General features: G+C 34.1%; 1 protein-coding gene across 1 annotated transcript in view; it reads left to right on the forward strand.

Moving 5' to 3' along the window:
- Window positions 1–2,477: 2,477 nt before the first annotated feature.
- The window catches only part of LOC137924145 (ceramide synthase 5-like), a 35,863-nt gene continuing 16,673 nt past the window's right edge, over window positions 2,478–21,667 (forward strand). The window contains exons 1-2 of the mRNA XM_068767494.1: window positions 2,478–2,786; window positions 13,328–13,442. Of these exons, the coding sequence (XP_068623595.1) occupies window positions 2,608–2,786; window positions 13,328–13,442 (294 nt within the window). The 5' untranslated portion in view covers window positions 2,478–2,607. The remainder of the gene's footprint in view (window positions 2,787–13,327; window positions 13,443–21,667) is intronic.

Raw genomic sequence — 21,667 nt, forward strand, 5'->3', positions numbered from 1 at the left:
CTCTACCTGAGTAGAGCTCTGTAGTGTAAATGTTGTGTATGCGGCTTGGGACGGCAGCGTGGACCACAGGCGAGCCAAGGATAGATCAGGATCTAACTTATGTTCGCCCACGCTGTTCGCGGTTAGGGAAGGAACGGCTGCCCCCTAAAAAGGGGTGTGGACAGCCAAAAAACTTGAGGATTCATATTTGCACAGTCGATAACCTCTCTTTCATGTTGAGTTCTTTGAGGATCGAAACCTTGGTTCAGTTCATCGTCCACGGGATACTAAGCATCCGTATCTACCACATTTTCGGGTCGTCAATTTTGCGACGATCCAGAATCCCAAACCAATCCAAATCAGATCTCAGGTCCTTATAGAAAAAATGTGAAGACCAGGATTCTCATAAGTCCTTTGTGTATATTTATACAAAGTGTTATTGGTCTCAATATTCTCCATATACTACTATCAGATCAAATGTTGATTCTATGGAGAAGAACCTGATAAGTCTCATACATTTCCAAACAAAGAATACTTTTGTGTCTGATACGTTCCTATTACGGTCATGGTATGGTACGTTGCATTGAACGCACTCTAACAAAAACTGTGTTATTAATTCCGATTTCAATAATAATTATTCTTATTTCTTCAACATTCGAATTTACAGTAAAACCCATTGTTTAAAAAAAAACACTACACCGGGTACAGTTTGTCTCGTACATTTGTATTAACAATTTAGAATGGCAGTTGAACAGTGCAGAAATGGTAAAAGCAAAAATTGAAACAAATTGAAAAAAAAATTCAGTTTATAAATAATAATTTGACATTTCGTATTTAAAAAAAATGATTTACAAAAATCAAAAAGGTTAAGATCGTAATGTGTTTTTAAAACACAATAAAACATCAAATAAATAATGCCATATACTAATAATTTTTTATATTTATATTACTTACTTATTGTTGGAGGCTAGTAACAAGTGTGTGTAAAACGACTATTTCAAATTCTTCCTGTTTAACTATAAGTTTGACGTTGTTATAAATATGTTGGTTTATGTGGGATTATTTTAATATTTGTAATGTTGATATTTATATTCTTACGCGAATTTGAAAAGCGTTTAATTTAAAACAAAAACTGTTATGCGAATTAAAAGTTATTATTTTCAGTGATTGGAATAATTGGTGTCATTTAGACTTTTCCTTTTTCGCGGTATATTTAAATATTACAGATAACCAATGACATAATACGAGTAGCTGTCATATGTCACCATAATAACTTTTTTTTTTCAAACGTTATGTTATTCCATTTCGAAATTAGGCATGTGAAAAATAATAATGTTATAACAGTATACATTTTTTTTTATAAATCGCTCCGTATGCTCTAATCACTGATAATTATTGTTCTATTTTTAAATTATAATTTTTTAGAGCATTTATTTAGTCATTTGTTATAATTGTCGTTCATAATATCGTATTGTGTATTGTCTATTGTCATACCAATATTTGCTACGTGCACTAGGAGACCTGGTATGTGGTACTTTAAGCGTTATATGGTACTGTGGTATAAAAAAATATGTTATTTATGACATTAATAAAATAAAGTTTTATTTAAAATCAAGTTATCCTTTTTTGCACATAGCAGATGTTGGTATAAAAATTCATGTAAAAAGTAATGTATACACAGTTCAACTCGGATGCTTGTGTTTAACAAGCCAGTGAATATGCGCTTGGCCAACTGTCGAGTTAAACTGTATATATAAAACGGGTTAGATAATTTTAATACGTCTATTTGGGGGTAAATAATAAATTTAATGGTCTGTTGTGAGATCGTCGTGAATATTGTTCTGCGTATGAGCTTTGTCTTGCACAATATCTATTATTTTTTGTACACGTTACAAATGAAAAATATGGAAATAAAATAATTGCAACGATATCAATGTTGTTTCTAATTTCAAAGTTTTATTTTTTCTCTTTAATTTTGCTCTGTGGTATTAAAGAGAGTCATAACGTCTGACAGTAAAAAAACTAACAAATCTGTGTTGCGAACAACCGCGAGATAATTTTTAATCCCAAACCAAAATCACAGACTTTGTAATCTATCTGTAAATACAAGTCATGTCAGTGTTTATCTTAATTTATATGCTCTAATTTGTTTCTTTTATAGAATTGGACATTTAAATACATTTGTTTTTTTTTTAGATACTCTTTCTAATCGAGTTTTCGTTATTGCTTAAATTCAAAAAGATTTAATTTTTTTATTTATTAAATTAATTTTGGTATTGCAGAGACAACTAATGTAAATTTATAACATTTAAAAAAAATCATTGTATTAAAATCATTGGAGAATATTGACAAAAGTAACAACGTAGTAATAGGAAATAAAATGAGTAAGTGTTATCTTCCTCGTAATCAAGTTAGAATTATTCATTTTTGTTATCTATAATATTTAACCTGTTTCTCGGAACGTTACAAAGTTGTTTGTTTATCTGTGCATTAGTTTGTCCCGCTCCACCGCTGTCGCCCTTCATCCGGTGTGCGAGTCGGTTGGCTGCGAAATTAATTAATTATTCAATTAATATTTAGTTAAACTGAAAACGGAGCGGTTGTGAGCAACTGGTAGATATTTCTGAAATGCTTCGGCCGTTGATAGATACGTTTTGGAGCGCGGATGTGTGGTTGCCGCCGAACACGACGTGGGAGGACATCGCCCCGGGCCCGCACAAGGCAGTGCAGTACGCGGACCATCGTCACGTCTTCTTTCCTTTACCGTTAGCGTTTGTCTTCATAGGGCTCCGCTACACGCTGCAGAGGTGAGTGCAGAACCTTATTTGTCAGTGAAAATATTAGGGGCGTTTTCCAACCTGAAATACATTAATATGTCAGAATTCTTCGTATTATTTTAATAGGACGAGTCATTCATAGTTACTAGTAATTTAGCTAATCTTGTTCTATTTAAGATCAGGATAAATAATGAATGACAAACTCGCTGCTATTCAAAATATTTACTTTTTAAATAAAGTTTGCCGGCGCACAATATTGTTATAAATTTTTAACCATTATTGAAAGATTCGTTTTTTATCTTTAAGTGCTTGAAATCTGGACAAAAAAGACATAACACTATAAATTATTTAATCCTTATCACCAATGCGTAAATCACCGAAATATGTTTCATTATAAATAAGAATGTTTAACTTATATGAGTCATATAGGTTGATTGTTAACTGTAAAAACGTAATCTTGTGATAATACTACCAGCTCAAGCTAAGGTTCTGGCTTCCAGTTTAGTTACTTACAATGAGGTTTAGTTACACCTGCACCCTGACTCCTGAAACTTGAGGAAATGGTTAATTCTATTAAGCAAAGTCGCCTTTTATCAGAAATCTTAATCTCATCATGTACTTTTCTAATCTTTAATCAATATATGTTTTTGACTATAGATTAGATTAATATGTAATTCAATTTAAATATTAATCTATTGTTATGATAACATATAATGTGTGTTTGTTACTAATATATATTTATATAATTGCTGCATGAGAAAATATAATTATTTTTCTTTTATATAACTCGATTGTTATATAAACAATTAAAAGTTATCAAGTGTGTATTAAAATATTGTTAATTATTCTTTTAATCTAATGTAAAAAGCCAATTTAAAATGATTGATAACAGTATATTTTTATAATTATTTTAGTAGAAAGCATGTCTGTATTTTAACAATGGAATATACCAATTATAAACAATTACTGAGAAATTTTTGTATGTTATTCATTACAAGTATATGGGACTGAAAAATCACCCAAATCAACCTGCTGAAGAAAAAAAAAAACAAATTTTGGGTCAATGATATCTTCAATAAGCCAATTCATTTGCTATAGTCTGTGGACAGATGGTATGATAAAGAGAAACATAACACAATTGCTCTGAATTTATTAAGTCTATTATTTATGACAATTTAGATTAGAAGTAAGCAAGTTTAAAATTTTGGGTATTCTTAACCATTTGTTCATGTCAATATCTATAAAGGATTGTATAGTGTCCACTTTTATCATGGAAGAACCTAAATTTGATAGAAATTTAAATCAGGTTGAAATCCTGAAAGATCATTTAAGCGACAAGGGTTTCAGACAGGGTCATTATTTGGTTAACACAGTAGTAGAATAATTAATACCTAAGCTTTATTATCACTCATAAAATCATTCATGTTATAACATGAATTTTTTTGTAAAATCAACTTGCTGAATGTGTTATAAGGTAATTTAAAGAGATTAAGAAAGAGAAAATTTCTTTATTTGTCGATGTAATAAGTATATAAATAACAATAAAAGGATTCCAACAGCCATCCAAAACAACAAGGTAATTTAGGGAGATTAAGAAAGAGAAAATTTCTTTATTCGTGGATCTAATAAGTACATAAATAATAATAAAAGGATTCCAACAGCTATCCAATAAAACATCTTTTGCAAATGCCATCAAATGGACTAATTAAAAAAGCTATGATAAAATGTTAATTTTACAGCGCATTGAAAAGGCTTCAACAAGTGCTGGAAATGTGACATTCAATTAGAATCTTATTGAAGGTTTGAGAATGGTAAATGAGCTTTTTTTTTATGAACTTTGACCCGTCTGTGGAATGAAGTCTTTTTGTTAAGAGTTTTTTTCTTTTTCTTTTTTAAATATAATATAAATATATAAACCGTAGTCTTTGATCCCTATTTAGTAATGTTTTTATTTTTATTGGTTTTTCATTGTTTGACTATAAATCATTATATGTTCTCAGTGAGATAGTTATAAAGTAACAACTGTAATTAATTTTATATTTCTAAGCTTCTATGTTTGTACTTTCTTACTGCCTTTTGTTACTGTCTATCTCCAATAAAGTAAATAAATAAATAGTAAGAGGCAAATTGTTAATGGGACTGCTACATGTCAGTCTGAATTGAAGGAGCTTTTAAAAACTACATCCAACATTGTAAAATATCATTTAAAAAAAAACAACTGTAGTTTCTGGCTGGGTCCTCTCAGCAGAACACCGTTCAAAAACCATGGTACCTTATTAATCATAATGTTAAAGAACTTACAATTAAAAACTGTGTAAATATCAACTTAATAAAGATGATTTGAATTACATAGCAAGGAAAAGGCTTGCATCTGGTCAGACCAGAAGCGCACGCTCGAAATGAACAGTAGCAATATTAATTCCATATTTGAAAAGAACGAGTTAGATTGTGGTTAATATTATATCTATTTAAATACTCAAGAAGACCATCGTTTACAGTACCGCAGGATAAATTTTTCGCATGTCTGAGAAAACTTCACATAGGTAGTGTGCGACAGAGATAGCGCTCAACAAAGCCGAAATTAGCCGATTGTCTCTTTGCAAATGTCTATGTGTAATGTTTATTGCCATTACTATAACATTGACTGCCACAGTAAGTTATAGAAGTCTGCCATAAAATGAAAATTTGTTATTAAATAACAATGTATTATTAAAAAGTCTAATTCTAGTGTATAGTTGTCATCAAATATATATATATATATATATATATATGTATATGTGTGTGTGCTAATATGGATAGACTGCTTCTGCGAAAAAAAAAATCAATACTGGCTTGCACGAACAGAAAATTTATTAATAATCAAACAAAAATGTTATTATTAAAATCAGTTCAAAATCATAATAAAACTAATTTTGCTAACTAATAATGCTTTTTTAGTATAATTATATATATGATTATACTCTGTATATATATATATACACACATATAAATATGTATATAGAGTGTAATCATAGCTGCATAAAAATGGCAAATAAACACAAGACGAGATAACTCAGAATCCTTGAAAAGATTGCAATCTACGAAGTATCTCATGTTGGCAGTCAAAATTTTGGGAACCTACTTAAGAAAGATGAGTGTATTTAATATTTCAATTGAAATTCTGGCATTGAGTCTTCAAGACCAGGTGCTATTTTTCTCATTAGTAAAATAAGCATTTAAAACAATACAATAGGAACCATTGAAACTTGTATAATTCAACAATTAAAGTAATTGTGACTGACATTGAATTTTTAAAAAGTTTTATAACCCAGCCAAAGAATGGAACAACCATTCAAGAGTCGGCAAGCATGGACCGTCAAAGAACCTGTCATCGTTTAAAACCAGACGAGAGTGGTCAAATGCTTTGCCTATAAACAATAAAAAAAAATTAATTGTCTATTGTCAACTTTACAAGGATTTTAGTAATCGCAGACAATTTTCTTTAGTGAAATTTAATATTTTTATTGTATTTATTATGGAATATATGCAGTTAAATATTACAAGTGTCAGAAGGCAAATTTAAGAAAAACACTTAACTATAGTTACAGTACCTGGTAATTAATATTGCACATCGACCTTTGGAATGAGACAATCGGCTTCATAGAGCACTATCTCTGTCCCACACTACCTATGTGACGTTTTGTCAATCGTTATATTACGTGCGACAGAGATAACGCTCTACAAAGCTGAAATTAGCCGATTGTCTCTTTCTAAAGGACGATGTGTAATATTGATCGCCGGGTACAGAACATATACATTACTAAATAAGAAAGGACCAATATTTAGCCACTTCCGCACATGCAGTGGTTGTCGTGCATGAAAGTGCACCGCCCGCCAGTCCGCTCGTAAATGCGCATGCGACAGACAATCCCAACTATACAACCGCCACCGTAAACTCACTCGGTGTTTAGCACTAATCGGTGTAACAACTCCTGAAGATGCCCCGTGGAGGGGTGAAACACGTGTTGAGCTATTTAGCGATGGTAGTTGTGTAATTCGCATTGTTTGCCGCATGCGCATTTACGAGCGGGCTGGCGGGCGGTGCACTTTCATGCACAACAACCACTGCATGTGCGGAAGTGGCTAAATATTGGTCCTTTCTTATTTAGGATGGACTTCCGCAATGTAACGCCTGATTCCATTAAATATATACATTACTAATCGGCTATCTGTACAAATAAATAAAATTGTATTGTCTGTTTGTAATATTAAAATAACTGCTTTTGTTTTCTACATATATATAAGCATCTTTTTATATATGAGTAATTTGTTAAGTTATAAATGAGTTTTAAATATGTTTATTTCTATATATTAGTAGTGTCTGATACTTTGGGAAGACTGTCTATAATGGTAAAAAATTATATAGAACACTGGACAGAAAAAGTAAAAACTTTAAGGGTGGTTGTCATAGTATCAGCCTCTCCCACCGTTTTTGTGTTAAAAGTCCAGAATTTAAATGGATGAGTAGGATGGAAAATCATATCTACTTGTGTGAGAGAGACGACAAGTCAGGAATATTTCATCGTTTTAGCCCATAGACACCCACTTCAAGGCATAGGCCTCCCCAAAAGATATCTACGGGAGGATATACCATAATTGCCACACTTGGCAGGTTGGCTGGCAACTGCAGTATGGTATGGTACACAGGAGGCTGCTGACCATCATCTACAAACTTGTTTGTGAATAGTGGCAACCTTATATAATAAATGCATATTGTGAATTATATAAGATTGTCCGGGATATATACTAGTGATCTATAATCTCATGTCTAATCATTGTACATCTGATATAAAGGGGTAATAACCCATATATCTACTGGTATTTGTAGTGTAAGAAATAGCAGGTTGTTTTTTTCCAACCTTTCATGTGCCATGCCCATCATAGCCTTTTTAAAATTGTTACGCCCCCCTATGTAATATATATATACATATATATCTTTAACACCAAACATACCACAAGGGGCAAACAACCCATGGATCCAAAATTCTTATTTTTTGCGTTTGTAAATGAAATGGTCAATATACTATTTTGTTTAATTATAATAAATTTAATTTTCATTTATTTCTTAATAACCATACTTTATACATTCAAGCAGTAAACATAAAGTCGGGTCATTTGACACACTATTGTAGAAATAGGTACCTAGTAATTGTTGGTATGATTAGTGTTAAATATTTTTTTTTACTTTATTTTTTTATTTCCATACTCTTGTCATTCTTCATATGATCTATCTTCTGCTTATATTCTACAATTTCTATCCGTGTATCATAATTTTTATATTAAAGTGAAATGGTTAAACTTGTGTCAAGTCCACTTTAAATTGTCCCTGTTATAATCATTGCCCACTTGTGGGGCGTGGACCCGACGTTGGTAAACACTGCTCTGAATTAATAATGCTCCGTTAAAAGGACATGATAAAGAAGAATTTATCCGAGTACATAGAAAATTATATCAATTATTTAGAGTAGGGTTTATTACTGAATTGTTTCATTGAACACGCTAATTTGCGTGAAGAGTCAATTGTCTGTCTGACTTCATTTTGCTAGACGCAAGCAATTGACCGCTAATGTGATTGATGTATATTAACATACCGTATGTCAGATGTACTATCATTATCTAATTCAGAATGGTCATTGAATTATGCCTAATTCCATTGTCTATATCTATCTAGTTCTATCGTAGGAAATTCATATTGATTGAGATTTATATCTCTTTGTGTTCCTTAACACATTTTTGACTTTTGAGTTCTATTCTTTTGTATTATATTAGGGGGACCGGAAAGTAATGTTTTTATTTATTATTTTATTATATTTATAATATGTATTAAACCTTTTTTATTATAAGTATATATGTTATATATGTATGTATGTCTATGTATGTTTATGTTCATTTGTTTGTGAATATGTATTTTTTGTACACGTAAACTAACCTTTATAAATACTTTTACCTTTTCCATACTATGGTTGTCTGTAAGAGATTGCCATGTGTGATAAGACCGACCATTGTACTTTTTTTGTATATTATTGTAAAACTTATTAAATGTATCTTATCGTGTACAATAAAGAATATTAAATAAATAAAAATAAGTAATGTCGTTTCTGTCGACATGTATAGAAAAATCTATTGATTTGTTACCGCTCCGGCATTGATTTAGTAAACTAGACGGCAAAAGGTTGTTGATTAGAAATAAAAACTTGTTAAAAATGTAGTCATGTGAATTTAATTTAAAGTAACATTACTATATGTAGTGCCAAACATACAACAGAGTCTATAGACTATAGACTCTGTGTTTGACACTAATCGGTGTAACATAACTCCTAAAGATGCCCCGTGGAGGGGTGAAACATGTGTTGAGTGATTTAACGGTGGCGGTTGTGCGATTCGCATTGTTGGCCGCATACGCATTTATCAGCGGGCTGGCGGGCGGTGCACTTTGTTGCACGGCTGCCACTGCATGTGCGGAAGTGGCTAAATATTGGTCCTTTTATTACTTAGGGTGGACTTCCACATTACTCTCCGGTCCCTCTAATACTATGAGAGCATAGTAGGTCCCGTAGTGGTATCAGGCGAAACAGAGGTCAAATGCTTCATAAAGGAGAAAAACAGACTTATATAAAAACAGACTTATATAGAACTTATATAAAAATGTACATTAAAACCATTGTTTTGAGGTGAAATATTTTAGTTAAAAAAAAAAAAGATTGTTTATTGCCCTGACCAACCTCAAAACTAGCACACGGCAACACTGATTGTTTTTACAATGATAACAGGTACAAGTTGAAATAATAATTTTGATAAGAACATCGACCTTAAAACCAGCAAGAGTGGGCCTATTTTTGAATGACGAGACTTTATACGAATCTTTTGACGTTCTTCTAAATTTAGTTTTTTTATATCCGAACCGTTACTAACCTAGTTTTTTTTTGTTTTATATTTATAGATGTTAGATATATAGTGGTGTGCAATAGATTTGTAATAGAAATAGTAAAGTTTGTTATTCATTTCTCTAAATCAGTTTTTTTTTTATCTGATTTTTTCTGCAGTCCAAATGGCATTTGAACATCTCTTTTAACCCTTTTGATACCAGCGCTGGAGTTACCCGGCGTTCACTGGACGACCCGCGTGTACCAGCGCTTGAGTTAGCCGGCATTCACGTTGTAATGTGGGCTTCTGTAGATCCATGTTTTAAGATTTATCACAGCCAAATAGTATTTAATGGAATCAAGCGTTACTTCGCGGAAGTCCATCCTAAGTAAGAAAAGGACCAATATTTAGCCACTTCCGCACATGCAGTGGTAGTCGTGCAACAAAGTGCACCGCCCGCCAGCCCGCTGATAAATGCGAATGCGGCAAACAATGCGAATCACACAACCGCCACCGTCAAATCACTCAACACGTGTTTCACCCCTCCACGGGGCATCTTCAGGAGTTATGTTACACCGATTAGTGCCAAACACAGAGTGAGCTCAGTCCGTCGCCGCTTGTTATTTAGAGGAGGTAGCATATACTACCACCACTACATATGCGGAAGTGGCTAAATATTGGTCCTTTTCTTACAGCCAAATAGATTACTAATAATTATCCTAAATACTTTTGATTAGTATACCAGTAAAATCTTTAAATATGTAACATAAATGAGAAAATTGGAAGATCAGCCTACCGCCATGAAATGTGTACATGTCGCGGCGCGCTGTTCAGTTTCAGTAGAGTCACTTCGGCGGAACGTACTGCGGTAAGGAAAGGGTTAATATAGCAAAGTGAGAGGGCTTTCTAGGAATCTTGACTCTGTCTGCTACATACCACAATTTCAACGGATTGGGAGGTCGCCAACAACTTAGATCGCTTCGTTGCACCCTTCTCCATACAGTGATTAGATCGCTGGTTCTCCGCGAAAGGATCTAGAATAGGAGGTCTAAACCGGTGTTTCCCAACGTGTGGGCAATTTTACTTCTATGGTGTATGTTACATAGGGGGCGTAACAATTTTAGAAATGCTAAAATGATGCACGTCACATAACAAGGTAGTGAAACTGCTCTAGGGTATATAAAATTAGCAATTTCTTTGTAGGAAACTGCCTGCAGTTTTAACACTCATACAAGGTTGTTTTATGGTGCAAAATCGTTGCCAAGGGGGTTTTTTGGGGTAGAAGTAAATAAAATTTTGCTACTGCCGTTATGGAAGTATGCAATACCTTGGCGATGGATTCGTGGTGATTTGCCCCACGTGACTTCTGGTCCTGAGGTGGCGCTAACGCCTAGCTTATTATAATAAAAGGTGGGGGGACGCAGGTCTACCCCGAAGAGTTGAGGTCACTATGGTAGTATGCGAAGTGTTCCCGTAGTTTTAACATAGTGTCCATACCCCCCCCCCCCCTTCTCCAACCCACATAATAAGGCATAATGCGTGGTTTTTTTTTTTTAATTTTACGTTTTGTTATCTCTACGATCAGCTAGTATAGATAAATATTTTTAACCTTTATTTTTAGTTGGGATATTATCAAAGTTTTACACATGTCAACAAAGTAACAATGGGCTCAAATATTAAAATTTGAATTCATTTTGGAGGCAAGAAGTCGATCAGGAATATTATTTAGCTGTTAGATATAATATACAACATATAAAAATATATATATAGTGTATTTAACATGCAACGACTGCGAAGACAAATAAATATACCTTGACATAAATACAGGCCGCACGGACTATGCGCAAATAGAAATCCTATTATCGCATTAGAACACGCGAAAGGTCTCTTGTATTGTAAAATGCAATTTTTTATGTTACCTACCAATTCAACTATCCGCCAGGGGTGTCGAACTCGCGGCCCGCCTTTTCGACCTATTCAATAAACTCGTTTTGTTGATTTTTTTTTAATCTACAAATGCACAGTTTTTAGTTCCTTATGATGACGACACATAGCCCCTGTGTTGCAGAGAGAATAATAAGAGGTCATAGTTTATATATATATACCCATTGATTACTAATCAATTGTTGCAAGAACGCATTAAAACTACGGGACTTATTTTGAATTGATATCCAATAAATAAATCTCATTTAGATAATTATCAATAGATTTTAACAAATTACACTGCATGTGGGGTATATACGACCCCCGCTGCACTTTCCGTTCAGGCCATTTGCAGTTCTCATTGAAAAACAAAGCATTCTTAAACAAATGAATTGCAGGCTCGAATATAGATAACTTCACGTCACGCATGCGTACGTAATGCATATTAAACATTTATAACTTTTTCCCGCTAATTATAGCTTTGTAGTATTGAAAAAGTGTAAAGCATATGTCTTAAACGACTTTTAGTTTTTAAAGTGTGGGTCGTACATGCCCCACGCGGTCAGAATGGAAAATATTCAGAAATGGCCGCAGCACGGAACGTGTTAATAATTATTTTCGTAAGATTTTATCTTGCGATGGTTTCAAGCGGTGATGAGATACATATCTAGGTCGACAGAGACACATTGAAACTGCTTCGCTGTTTTCGAGATATTATAATGCAGCTGTCTTTACTCGCGTAGCAATCGAAAGGTTAAAATTACATAAATATTTATTTTAGATATTATATTGAATGATAACATTACAGAATAATATTTAACAAGTGTTTTAATGTTTACACATATGTGACTTTCAAAAGACACCGACGCTAAGGTCGATGACAGCTATATTAATTCAACGTGTCGATCTGTGTTGTAATAATAAAAAATTATAATTGTCTTTCGGACCCATGTCTACCGAAGAAAGCCCAAAGGCATATCTCACGTCATTCAGATCGCCCAATCAACCAATAATACGTCAAATATTGTAGTACTGTCTCGCTCGCACAGTACCTACACGCAGATCTGTGCGCGTTCACTCACCCACTAGTTGTGCTACGCAAAATGTATAGATGTAGCTACAAAATAAAGAAGTAAAGAACAAGAACGAAATCGAATAGCAATATTCAATAGTGTTTCTTATACGTTCGACGAACTTTTACTCAACGTACTGTGTTATATACTTCCAAAGATCGTCTTGTGATCCATATGAGAAATAAAATGATATCGATCATAGATTATTACATTAGCGGGCTGGCGAGCGGTGCACTTCATTGCACGACTACCATTGCATGTGCGGAAGTGACTAAATATTGGTCCTTTTCTTACTTGGGTATAACATGGCGCATCCATACAATCGAGTCATAATGTTTTTTTTTTTAATATTGTTTTCATATTTATACTACTATATTGATTTAAATGCGTGGAATAAAATGTTGATGTTCACTTAAGAAGCTAATTATTGTAACGCATCTATAAAACTATATTTGTAAAGAACAGCTGTTGAGTTTCTCGCTGGATCTCAGCAGAACTGCCTTCCGAGCTGATGGTAGCTTCCTGTAGGGATACCAATGCCGATATTTTATTTAGAGTGGAGATTCGAAAGTGCTGGTAATAGCATATTCGAAAAAACAATATTTTGATACTATGAAATATTTCTGTGTTACCTGATTTATTATGATTTATGTGTTTTTATCCTTGTTACAGGCTCGTCTACGCTCCTTTCGGAAAGTACTTAGGAATTAAGGACACGAGGCCGAGGAGAGCTCCGAACAATCCTAAACTAGAAGCAGCCTACAGAGCATCGTCCAAATTAAAGCAGGTTAGTCCAGTCGGGAAGAATAAGGTCCGCATGTGAACGAGGAAGCCCAGCGGTGTGGACCTCATTCGCAATCTCGAGACATAGCCACGCTGATTGTCAAGTTAAATTGGCAGTAGATAAGGGGCATAAGTAAGAAAAGGACCAATATTTAGCCACTTCCGCACATGCAGCGGTAGTCATGCAATAAAATGCACCGCCCGCCGAGTCAGATCTCAAAATGAAATTGAAATTTCTGTGAATGGCACTAATCGGTGTAACATAACTCCTGAAGATGCCCCGTGGAGGGGTGAAACTCGTGTTGAGTAATTTGGCGGTGGCGGTTGTGTGATTCGCATTGTTTGCCGCATACGCATTTATCAGCGGGCTGGCGGGCGGTGCACTTTGTTGCACAACTACCACTGCATGTGTGGAAGTGGCTAAATATTGGTCTTTTCTTACTTAGGATAGACTTCCGCGAGGACCACGAACTGGTAATCCATCACCATCCCAGTTTCTCTATAGAACGAGTAGGAAATCGGCCCACTACTAAGCTTTTTGATTCTTTTTCTTTGACATTTATTTCCTGTAAATTTCTAACTGTAGTGAAGTTTAGTGTTAAAAACTTAAAGTAAAAACACATGTTAATTTATACATTTATTAATTGAATTTAAATTAAAACTACTCAAAATAAAATTTTGTATCTGTTATGTAAAATATACGTAACATTAAATAAACACAAAATAAACTATAAATAAAATAACATAAGCAATAAGTCAATATTTTTAGTGAGAAAGATGAACCTGATGCTTTAATAATAAATTATCAACATTTGGCGTCAATTTTGTAAGGGTTAATCTTAAATCTCCTCGGCTATGATGTCCAGTCTGTGGACCCCCATTTTCATTTCATGGACCCCCAATTTTTTTTGCTGACGTAGACCCCTTGCAGGTTGTCATAGACCGCTAGGGGTCGATATAGACTACTTTGGGAATCACTGGCCTAGATCATTGCTACGTAAAATATATTCGTGGAGAAATGGGAAAGGTTTTATTTATTTTAAGGATAAATAACACGCGGACTGTTAAACACTTGACCCTTTCGTCTCGGAAGACTTAAACATAAAATTTATTAAAAAATTTATACACCAAAACCACGTGCAGACAATGGAAATTAGCGCTAGACTAGCAAGAGTCATGCAGACAGCGTGCGATTTTTGTAAATAACCTCAAAGCCAAACGCATAAACAACGGCCTGGTACAATTTCCACTGAAAACGAGCGATCATTTTAGGTTCCAGGGGTTTTCATACATTTGTGGTACACATATGTCCCATCCGGGACAAAAGGGTTTAGCGGGCCGCCAAGCATTTTCAAAGTTTTGTTTATTTTATCGACTTTCTCCTCTCGATAAATAATTAATTATAATATAATGGTAGAGCATACTAAAATTGAAACAATTCGATTGTGATTAGTTACTTGATTTATTCAACACGAACGCAACGATTGCTGTTGAAATCTTTTCGATTTATTTTCTAACGCTTATTATAGTTTTGCAAAAAATAAATATTTTATATGCGACCCGTGAAAAAAAATAATTTGAACCGTTAATTTAAAAGGTTGGTCACCCGTGATCTGGTCTATCTAAATCTTGCAAGTACATATTCAGCCTGATGCATTGTGTACAAGAATAAAAAAATAGTATTAAAATAAAAACTTGACACGGGGAATCCCCGCATATGTTTCTACACTCTTGTTATATACCCGTTACGGGCCAAGAATTCGCGTAAGGAAGTCAATTATAGTAACCGTTTCGCTTTCACTATTCCATCCGTTATATCCGGACATTACGGTCAATTTAACGGAATAATGATAGCTTAGTTTTTACGTTCTGAAATTTACGGTGTGACGCCTTATTTTCATTAGACAGTTGTCATACAGCGCACGGGGATTCCCCTCGCGATCTAATTATGTAATCTATTTGTTGATGTTTACACCTTTTATGTCTTGGTTTTTAAAGTGGTCCAGGTGGACACCCAGGACTCCACGGGATACTAGAGTAGGTCAACGTTGGCGTGAGAAAAAGTGTGGTATTATGATATGCAGAAGATGCTGCTGACCATCTTCTGGAAGCTTTTTTGTGAGCAGTGACATTCCTATATAATTACTAGCTGATCCCGCAAACGTTGTTTTGCAAAAAAAAATATTTTTAATTTTCAATTTAAAAATAAGGGTTGATCGTAGAGGGGCGAAAATTTATGGTTGTATGTATTCTTGTATGCTGTATCATAAAAAAATAAAAACAAAAAATTTCGGCAAAAAAATAAAAAAATTTTTTTAAGGGTGAACAACCCTTATCACTTAGGGGTATGAAAAATAGATAGTAGCCGATTCTCAGACATACTGAATACGCATGTAAAATTTGGTAAAAATCGGTCAAGCCGTTTCAGAGGAGTTCAAGTTCGAACACCGTGACACGAGAATTTTATATATTAGATAAAATGCAGAAATTGTTGATGAAGATGGTAAAACGGGAAAGGAATCCACGACTTACCCTCACAAGTCTTAATCCTCTACTGCTCGACTATCACTGCTCAAAATAATCTAAGTAATCAAAATCAGACAATACTCCATAGAGCTATTCGCAGAGATATGATATGTAACCTGTTTTGATATCACGGAATATTTTAATCAAATTCACGTGAAAATAATTTTTGCGTATTAAATATTTAAATGTATATAAATTTATCTAAATAGTATATTTATACATTTGTACTAAAGTGTAAGTCATCTGTCTCATTGACAAGACGCACACGAGATATTTGAGTAAAGATAATGGGTAAAATGTAGATTTGATTTAATGTCTGTGCTTTTTTGTCACTTAGGCTGGCATTTTATTATGAAAGACCATCGTCTAACACCCAAGAAGGCCTTAAAGTATTGTGGCTGTACTGGCCACTAATACGGCACGGAAACGCAACAAATATTAAAAAAAAAGTTAACCTGTCATGTAGAATTTTCGTCAAAAATACCATTTACCTGCAAAAAAATTCATTTTCCTATCCCGTAACAAGTGGACATGCTCCAAATCAGGTTTAAACTGATCAACTTTGAAATGAATAATTTTATATACAGCCTTAATATATTGTCGGTAAATACATTTGGCCTCTGTGAAACCAGTTCAACCATTAATATTGTATAATGGTATTAGAAGGGAATATATGTTATGTTATCTGAACAACAGAGTATACATTTATAATAAAGTACGACGAGACATCTTAACCCTACCTTTTTTAGTTTTAAATGTAAAATTAAAAGTAAATTTTTAATGGAATCAGGCGTTATCTCGCGGAAGTCCATCCTAAGTAAGAAAAGGACCAATATTTAGCCACTTCCGCACATGCAGTGGTAAATTGGTACTCACATTAGTAATTTGGCAGTGGCGGTTGTGTGATTCGCATTATTTGCCGCATACGCATTCATCAGCGGGCTGGCGGGCGGTGCATTTTATTGCACGACTACCACTGCATGTGCGGAAGTGGCTAAATATTGGTCCTTTTCTTACTTAAAAATAAATTACTAAATAAATCTTATTATAGCAATTAAAATGGTATACGTGAATGAAACGTTCGCCCCGAGAACGTCGATAGTTAGAGTACTATAAGACTCTTTATTAGAAACTTTTTTGTTCTTTATACAGTAATACCCCGCTTTACGCGAGGGATACGTTCCAAAAAAAAATCGCGTTAACTGAAATTCGCGTATAACAAGGTTTATGATTAAACATAGTCAAAAATTATTACAAAAAAATACAAATCATTTTAATCAATCACTTTAATTCTAGGAACACTTTATGCAATACATACTCTTATTTTTTACGGAAAAATACATCTATTGTCTTTTGGGTAACGTTTTGTTTACGTTCTTGTAAAATACGTTCATAACACCCAACACTGTTTTTAATTGTTTGACAGATGGTCAAGACACCATAGAGAAGTTGTTGACTACATTATATTTATACGCACTCTTTCGCGTAATTCGAGGCATTTGAGCGCGAAATTTGCAATTCGCGTTATAGTGAAACCGCGTATAACGGGGTCGCGTAAAGCGGGGGTATTACTGTATATGATTTGCCTTGCGTTAAGAGACATACATGCGATGGCATGTTTGTTGTCGATATATCTACCTACCCTCACCAACTGAATACTTCGGTTTTGATCACTATGTGATTTTTGCCCACAAGAGAATGAGAAATAAAAATTCTAATTGATAAAATGGTTACCCACCTACATTGCCCACAAAAATAAACCTGCTGCTAAAGTTAATAAACAAGTCAATAAAATAAAAAGTTAAACTTAACTATCGAAGCGAGGTTATGTATCTTTGAACTTAAATGTTTAAAGATAACACATTCTGTTTACTTTTACTTCGCAGTCGTGCAAAACAATGTAATTTATTTTATATATTTTATTGACTTTTTAAACGGATTTAGTCACTTAGATAGCAATGGAGATAAATATTCTCGGAGATTTGCTAGAAGATCGATTCGGGAAAGAATTTCGAAGAAGAACGAAAGGTCATCGATAAAAGACTGCTTGTCTGTTGACTCGATTTGCTAGAGTTATATTAGGGGGACCTGAAAGTAATGTCGTTTCTATCGACATATTGTACAGATAAACTGATTTTGTATATTAGATGGCAAAAGGTTGTTGATTAGAAATAAAAACTTGTTAAAAATGTTTTCGTGTGAATTTAACTTAAGATAGCGATATTACTTTCCGGTCCCCCTAATATATACAGGGTTATATGTCTTTACCATTTTCTTACTATATTAACACTACGTTGTTTATCATTTCTGAAATCATTGATTTGTAATATATACCATATGTTTAATAGCAAATGAACTGTATATTCAAGCTTTTATATATATAAACATAAAGTGTAAATTTTAATTTATTATTAGGGGGACCGGAAAGTAATGTCGTTTCTGGCGACATATTTTACAGAAAAACCGATTACTTTGTTACCGCTCCGGCATTGATTTTGTATATTAGATGGTAAAACGATGTCGATAAGGAGAATATATTGGTGATTATAAATAATTTGTTAAAAATGTAGTCGTGTGAATTTAACTTAAGAAAGCGACATTACTTTCCGGTATCACCAATATATAATAAAGTTTCACGAGATATATTTAACCTTTTCATATCTTATTTTTAACATCTAAAGTTATATGTTAATATGCCTTATAAAATTTAAAAGTTTTTAGTTGATCGAGATATGAAACTTGATTTGTTGATTCATTTACATGATTGATATTATAATGTACATATCTAAGGTTTTTAAATTTCATTTGAAATAGCAACTGTTGTGTTTCTCGCATACCTAGACGTTGGTAATTTACTGCGTATGTTAAAATAATCGACGATTTAAAAGCGCATGTAAATGTCTTTTTTTTATTTTTAAGGCCCCCGCTGTTGGGGGCCTCTCGTACTCCTATTTATGGTGGGACCGGGATTTTATTGGCAATTTAATTTTTCACATAATTTTTTATTTTCTCTCTTCTTTCATACTTTACTTTCTCTTTCGGTCTATTATCTATCTTTCATGCTACATTTCTGCTTTCTTACCCTTTTGCTCTGTTCATCTATCATTCTTTCCCTTTTTCTTTTTACATTTTCAATTTACATTTTTATTTTACATTTTTATTACTTATATCCTATAATTATTTTCTATCACAATTTTATGTATCACTTTGGTTCTATTTTATCATTTATTATCTCTTTATCTATTTATTTATTGTGTTTGCTATTTGTTCATTTCAATGGCACTTTATGCAATTTTTTTGCAGAGGGATGCGAATGACTGTTTATCTTCTCCGCCTATCAGGGAGGCTATTGTCTCCTCTTTGATTTTAACGCCAGACCGGCACTCGAATTCGAGCATGTAAATGTCTATTTGAATAAAGATATTTTAAAATCGATTTGGATGGTTGGTACAGCTTCAAAAGCTAGCCTCGCGACGGCCCTCCGATGAATGGTGCTCCCCTACCATAAACAGGGCCTTCGGAGTCGCGGGAGTTTAGGGTGGGGGCCCTAAACTCCCATTAGCTTCGGCGACTCTGAGGCGGACGATGGTTCGACGTGGTCCCGAACCATCGTGATAGTACCACGAGGGTTTCGGGGGTAGCGTATCCACGCATACCCCGGGACGGGCTATCGAAATATAGCAAGGCGCAAGGGAAGACCGCGTGGCGATCCTTGACCGGGAGATACCGCGGTCCCCCGTTTAGCGCAGAGGGCGACCACCGGGGGGGGTTTTAGTGGGAAGGAATCCCACATACCCCTGTCCTCCCCCCAGAGGCAGAGCATCTTGAATACCAGAAGATTTCCCCAACCGAAAAAAAAAGAAGCTTCAAAAGCTAATTTTTTAGGGCCGTAGCCTTCGGAAGGTGGGGAGAACACTGCAATGCTTCTTTTTAATAGAAGAAAACTTAACTGGGTAGTAAGGTATTTAAGACCTATATGATAACAGCTTATCTAAACATTAACCTGCATTCCTAGAACGTGGACCATTGATAAGCACAGCACGCGTCACGTTGTCTACGTGGTCACGTTTGAACCTAACACGTAAATATGTTATTTACGTGTTAACCCTTTCCTTACCGTAGTACGTTCCGAAGTGACGCTAGTGAACCGGGCATATGGGCCGAAAGTGCACATTTCATGGCGGTAGGCTGATATTCGTATTTTCTCATTTATGTTACATATTTAAAGATTTTATTGGTATACTAATTAAAAGTGGTTAGGATAATTATTAGTAATCTATTTGGCTTTGATAAATCTTAAAACGGATCTGCACATAAGACGATATTACAAGGTGGATACCGGCTAACTTCGTTGGTAACGAAAGGGTTAAACTTGTTCACATTCTTAACCCTTAAATGCACGACTTTTATTTATACTTTTAAAAAATATATATCTTGCAGATAGGTACACTACAATGCAGAGGAAAATATTTTTATACATGTGTAATAGTATGTTGCAGATTTGCATCATTATGCATTAAGGGGTTAAGTGATAAAAACTTTTAGTGCTGTATCATTAAATTTTTTTGTAATTCTAGTTAACTTTGTTAGTTTATTTTTATATTAGGCGATTCATTTGACCTTTGTCTCGCCTGATGTTAAGCGATGACGAGGTATTCAATGCTAGATGCTTGCATAGAAGAAACCCATTCATGTCTTGAAGAATCCTAAGATATAGTTGGAAACAATGATGCCGATATGTTGTTCCACTCCTTGTCTGTTTGCACTATAAGAGTATTAGCAAAACTCTTAGTGATGGAAGGAATTTCAACAGTGTATGGATGTAGTGAACCCATGCGTCTTGTCAGATGGAAGAAAGATGGGAGAATTCGGTGTAATTCCACTGCAAGCTCTTCGAAATGCAATATGTAGAACACATATAGACTGTCAACCTTTCGCTGATGCTTCATGCTCTGAAGCCTGGCGTTGACCAAAGCATCGTTACCAGACAGCCTCTTGGTTCGTCTCTGTGTGGAGTACAAACCTTCGAGCTGGTACTTCACGCATGACCAGACTTGTGCTATATACAGACAGACTTAAGAGCTGTCGTTGTGTAAAATACTGCTGATTTTTTAAAACACCTATCCCCCGATTTACACGGTAGATACGTTCCTGAGAAAAACGTGTAAATCGAAAATTAAAAATTTTCAAGTCAAAACCGTGTTAATCGAAAAACTCGCAAAAAACCTATAATTTTGCTATTTAAAAGTTGTGATTTTTTTTCAATAATTTTAGGTGTGCACAAAAATAAAAATAGAATGCATTGACAAGTTAAAATATTTAATATATTACAGAATTTTTTTTTTTAATTTAATTACAATATACATTAAATAGAAGAACAAAAAGTATATTACTCTCAATTTTTTTTTCCGAATCGAAGGTTCGAATTCACTTTCATCACTCGAAGTTATTTGTGCCGATTCGATGTTTGAAGCAGAAATATTTACATTATGAGAGATGGTAATAAAATCGGTTATTAAAATAAAAAAAAAACTTTTTTGGAAAACCGTGTAAAAGCGAAAACGTGTAAAACGAGTGCCGTGTAAATTCCGGGATAGGTGTATTTATTATTACGCTAGAAAAATTCCATGAAATAACTAATGTAACATATTTCAAAGCGATCACTTTAAACTGAAACATTAAAAATAGTGTGCCGTTATAAGG

Source organism: Battus philenor, unplaced genomic scaffold (genome assembly GCF_028537555.1).
Source record: "Battus philenor isolate CCGP_79_NKW_IND1 unplaced genomic scaffold, ilBatPhil1.0.hap1 SCAF_23, whole genome shotgun sequence".
Classification (NCBI taxonomy): domain Eukaryota; kingdom Metazoa; phylum Arthropoda; class Insecta; order Lepidoptera; family Papilionidae; genus Battus; species Battus philenor.